Genomic DNA, 3,224 nt, shown 5'->3' with positions numbered 1-3,224 from the left:
AGCACACTACCGCTTGAGCCACATCCCCAGCCCCAAATCAGTTCTTTCTCTTGACGAATGTCTCATCTTATCATCATTAGAGAGCCACACAGTCCATTGAACTTCTTAAAAGTAACCTGGAGGTCATGATTCACAGCAGAAATCTCCCTTTTATTTCAATGCACCACTTTTCACTCTTTGTTTGTCTGGCTTGTTCACAGACCGTCACCTGAAGCACCCTGCCGAAGTCTCCTCATGGATGGGTCCAACGTGACCCCGACTGTCGCGGAAGCGTCCCTGAATGCCTCGAGCAGCGGGAACGCCTCCGTGGGGAGTCCGCGTCCGCACATCCCAGTGGTGCACTGGGTCATCATGGGCATTTCCCCGCTGGGGCTGGTGGGAAATGGAATTCTCCTCTCGTTCCTCTGCTTCCGGATGAGGAGAAGCCCCTTCACGGTCTACATCACCCACCTGTCCATCGCAGACATCTCCCTGCTCTTCTGTATTTTCATCCTGTCCATCGACTATGCTTTAGACTATGAGCTCTCTTCTGGCCACTACTACACGATTGTCACGTTATCGGTGACTTTCCTGTTTGGCTACAACACGGGCCTCTATTTGCTGACGGCCATCAGTGTGGAGAGATGCCTTTCAGTCCTCTACCCCATCTGGTACCGATGCCACCGTCCCAAGCACCAGTCGGCACTGGTCTGCGCCCTCCTGTGGGCGCTTTCTTGCTTGGTGACCACCACGGAATATGTCATGTGCATCGACAGCGAAGAGGGTCACTCCCGAAGTGACTGCAGGGCGGTCATCATCTTCATAGCCGTTCTGAGCTTCTTGGTCTTCATTCCCCTTATGCTGGTGTCCAGCACCATCTTGGTGGTGAAGATCCGAAAGAACACGTGGACGCCGCACTCCTCGAAGCTGTACATGGTCATCATGGTCACCATCATCATATTCCTCATCTTCGCCGTGCCCATGAGAGTCCTCTACCTGCTGTACTATGAGTACTGGTCCACGTTCGGGAACCTGCACAACCTCTCTCTGCTCTTCTCCACCATCAACAGTAGCGCCAACCCTTTCATTTACTTCTTTGTGGGCAGCAGCAAGAAGAAGCGGTTCAAGGAGTCCTTAAAAGTGGTTCTGACCAGGGCTTTCAAAGATGAAATGCAGCCTCGGCGCCAGGAGGGCAATGGCCACACCATCTCCATCGAGACGGTCGTCTGAGGCCTGAGGAGGACAGAAGTGTAGACAGAGGTGGTGGAGCACAGGTGACTGACTTAAGCGTGTTTAAACTCCTGATCCCAGAAGGATGCCCTTTTCCTGTGCATGAGATGCCGACAGCCGTGAGAGTCTGCTCTTGTCCTGTCTCCACTGGAAAAGCCTGAGTCCGCGTCAGGCCTCTGTCACTTCTGTACGTAACAATCCCCTCTGTGCTCTTGGTGGCTTTTCTGGTGGCGTTTTATTATGATTCACAAAAGCTACTCCATAGCTGTGACCAGGAGAGGGACCACAACACAGTGTGCAGCGTGGAGGGAAGAACCAGGGCTTAGCCTGACTCTGCCATCTGCACCCATGGCATCAGGCGGGTGCTCTGACCTGCCTGCGCCTCCCTCCCTCCCTCACTTATGAAATAATCACAGAGGCTGTCCGGACTCCCAGGGCTGCTGTGAGGGTGAAGTGGAGTTATGTCAAGACCTGGCACGTGGTCAAATGTTCAATAAATCCCCTCCTCACGCCTTCAAGTGGGAGATGAGGCGCTCATTTCTGCCTGGTAAAGGGCACGCGCACAGCTCTATCTTGCCCAGATATTGTCACATCTTTTAAAATGTTGGGTGTAGATGGGCGAAGGCCTTTTGGCTCACAGTGTGCAGCTTCTCGTGGCGTGGCACCTTAGGAGCCTGGTGTCAGGCTGTGAAGACAGGCACTTGCCCGCCCGGGGGAGTTCCCTGCAGCCTCCTTTCCCGGGGTGAATCCCTGGCTGCCGTGACTCGTGACTCGGGGCTGGCACTGCTCTGCTGGCACGTCAACTTCCTCAGACGCAAGCTCACGAGGCCGGCTGTGTTCTGAAGACCCCCCTCCAGGGTGGGTTACTGGTAGCCACACAGTCCTCACCTCAGCCTGGGCAGGTCTCTGCAGCTCGATGCCTCCCTTCTTGAGGCATTTCGTTCATGGTTCCTGGAAGGGGGCTCAGCCGCAGGGCTGTCAGGGAGGCAGCCACACCTGGAGGGATCTGGAGGTTCTTCCTCAAGACAGATCTTTGCACGACTCCTCCAGCATCTCTACTCAGCTCGGGCCCAGGGCAGGCTCTGCCTCCTGCCTGCCCAGAGTTTCTGTCCCCAGGCAGCTGGTCCCGCGTGTTAGTGGGAAACCTGCCTTGGCTAGTGTTGCGTGCATGGTTATCTCCCCTTGGAAATGGCCATGCCTCGTGTGAATCTTCATGTGAGCAAAATGTTCAAGTCCACCAGAAGTCCACTGATATTTGTTAAATCTTTGTCCTTCAAAGGGCCGGAGAACCAGGAGGAGATGATGGCTCTCTCCTGCTGCCTGTTCCCTCCGTCCCTGTCCTCAGAAACAACCGTCACCCTTACGCACGGGGACAGCTTTGCTGGGGGAGATGTGTGAGTCTCTCCCACCGAGCTGGGACCTCGCTGCCAGCCAAGCTGGGTGCGGGAGGCTTTTCGGTGGGTGACGACATGTGACTCAGAAAGCAGGCAGCTTGCTGTCAGGAGCCCAGATGGGGCCTGGAGCAGCGACATTTAGAACGATCTTGTTTTTGGTGGAAAACAGAGCCTCTTCCCTGGGGAAGAACAGGATCTGGGGATCAGAGTGGTTTCCCTCTGTTTCCCCGGTGCTGAGTGCTGGGCTCTGGGCTAGAGACGGGGATCAAACTCATCCCGTGCCCAGGGGGCTGTGCTCCTCAGATTTTTTTGTTGTGAAAAGTACCTGAGGCAATGGACTTACAGGGGGAGACACCCCTTGGTTCGTGGGTTAGAGGTTTCAGTCCACAGTGCTTGGCCCCCGTCCTTTGGACTGTGGTGGCCCAGGGCATCATGGCCGGAGCATGGTGGAGGAGGCCTGTTCATCTCAGGGCAGCTGGGAAACAAAGAGGAAGGGGCTGGGGCTCCAGGAGCCTGCCAGGGACATGCCCCCATGACCTAACTTCCTCTCATAAGTGCCACCACCTAGAGGTTCCACCACCACCCCATAGTGCCACAGAATGGCCACCGAGTTTGGGACAC

The 3,224-nt window shown here is 55.6% G+C and overlaps 1 protein-coding gene across 1 annotated transcript; it reads left to right on the top strand.

Annotated features, from left to right (window-relative positions):
• The first annotated feature begins 234 nt into the window (after positions 1 to 234).
• Mas1 (MAS1 proto-oncogene, G protein-coupled receptor) lies at positions 235 to 1,209 on the top strand. The gene has a single exon (XM_027939372.2). It carries the CDS (start codon positions 235 to 237, stop codon positions 1,207 to 1,209), a length of 975 nt encoding a protein of 324 aa, XP_027795173.1.
• The last annotated feature ends 2,015 nt before the right edge of the window (positions 1,210 to 3,224 follow it).

The sequence above is a fragment of the Marmota flaviventris genome, chromosome 6 (assembly GCF_047511675.1).
Source record: "Marmota flaviventris isolate mMarFla1 chromosome 6, mMarFla1.hap1, whole genome shotgun sequence".
Taxonomy (NCBI): domain Eukaryota; kingdom Metazoa; phylum Chordata; class Mammalia; order Rodentia; family Sciuridae; genus Marmota; species Marmota flaviventris.
This window is presented reverse-complemented; position numbering and strand designations above follow the sequence as displayed.

What these genes read in the sequence shown, in the direction of transcription:
- Mas1 (XM_027939372.2), top strand. Translation starts at nt 235, where the DNA reads ATGGATGGGTCCAACGTGACCCCGACTGTCGCGGAAGCGTCCCTGAAT.